General features: G+C 42.6%; 1 protein-coding gene across 1 annotated transcript in view; it reads left to right on the forward strand.

Moving 5' to 3' along the window:
• LOC107098047 (protein asteroid homolog 1-like) overlaps positions 1-1196 on the forward strand; it is a 12440-nt gene extending 11244 nt beyond the window's left edge. The window contains exons 4-5 of the mRNA XM_015395479.1: positions 272-431; positions 510-1196. Coding sequence (XP_015250965.1) covers positions 272-431; positions 510-648 — 299 coding nt within the window. The 3' untranslated portion in view covers positions 649-1196. The remainder of the gene's footprint in view (positions 1-271; positions 432-509) is intronic.
• Positions 1197-1267: the final 71 nt, after the last annotated feature.

Below are 1267 nucleotides of genomic sequence, written 5' to 3' on the forward strand. Positions count from 1 at the left end.
TCACTAACCAGTAGGTGGCAGTAGTGTTCTTTGACAAACATGGAACATAATGAGAGCAGGCGAGTGAACCACTAACTGGCCAGGAAGAGTTCAACTTGTAGCTATCACCTTTACTGAACAAAAAAATTAATGAAAGTAAAACTGGATGAATGAATACATTAGAAAACAGACAAAGGAATGAATGGATGAATGAATGAACAAAGTAGTGAATGATTAAATGAATGAATAAATGAATGACTGTACATCAGCAGCTAATGTATCTTTGCTTTAGAACATCAGTTTAAGGCCAAGTTGGACGGTTTAAAGTCTGGAGGCCGCGCTCTGCAGCCTGCAGTTGCTCATGCATTCAGCCAATGGCAGAACTGCATGAGGCATAGCCTCCATCTGAACCAGCTGCTGGGCCGCCCCCTGCCAGAACCTCAGTGTTACCGGTAAAGATCCTCCCAGCAGTCCCATCTGTCCTCACAAAACAAAACCATGTTTTAAATCAGTGATTTTGTTTTTTTCAGGCTCTACTGTGGACCTCTGATCCACACGCTGCAGCATGTACTGCAGGAATCAACCACTGCGTTCGAAGAGCTGCGCAACCTGCTGGATGAAGGACGCAGAGATCTCCTGGATAACTCACTGCAGTTTACAGGCTCTTAGTGTCCTGAATGAGAGAAGGGTCGTCACCTGGATTCAAGCGGCCCTTAGCTCCAGAAGGGATGGGAAACCGTAATAGGAAAGAGACGGAGGAAAAAACAATCATTTGAGAGGGTTCCTCTGCTTCCCAGGGGCCGAGCGATACAAATGCCATGCAAATACATGAATTCACAGCAAATTCAAGCAAACTCAAACATTTGACTGGCCAACACAGAAACAGCACTAGAACACAAGCACTGCAAACACATAAATAATGCTAACACACAGAAAACACAAAAACGAAAAATAATTCAAGTAGAAAACAGAGCGGCAAGGAAAGAAAAGCTGCAAACTCTCCACATAACGGAAATTCTCCAGATGAAGCAGAAATAAATAAACGGGATTCTCAGAGAGATTAAATGTTTAAAAGAGATTTAAAAGAAAAATGTAGCTGTTTCTCAATTTACAAGAATGCGAGTATCGACTTGTGTCCTCGCCAAGTATGGTTTTGAGAAGAACAGAAAAGTCTGGACTTTGGGCGAACGGAAGCATAAATATGGGTCAACTGATGACATCACCACACACTCGGCTCGTCTGGAGCTGCATTTCACCTCCTGTTATTAATAGTTTCTACATAATAATA

This window comes from Cyprinodon variegatus, unplaced genomic scaffold (genome assembly GCF_000732505.1).
Source record: "Cyprinodon variegatus isolate N-32 unplaced genomic scaffold, C_variegatus-1.0 Scaffold743, whole genome shotgun sequence".
NCBI classification, from domain to species: domain Eukaryota; kingdom Metazoa; phylum Chordata; class Actinopteri; order Cyprinodontiformes; family Cyprinodontidae; genus Cyprinodon; species Cyprinodon variegatus.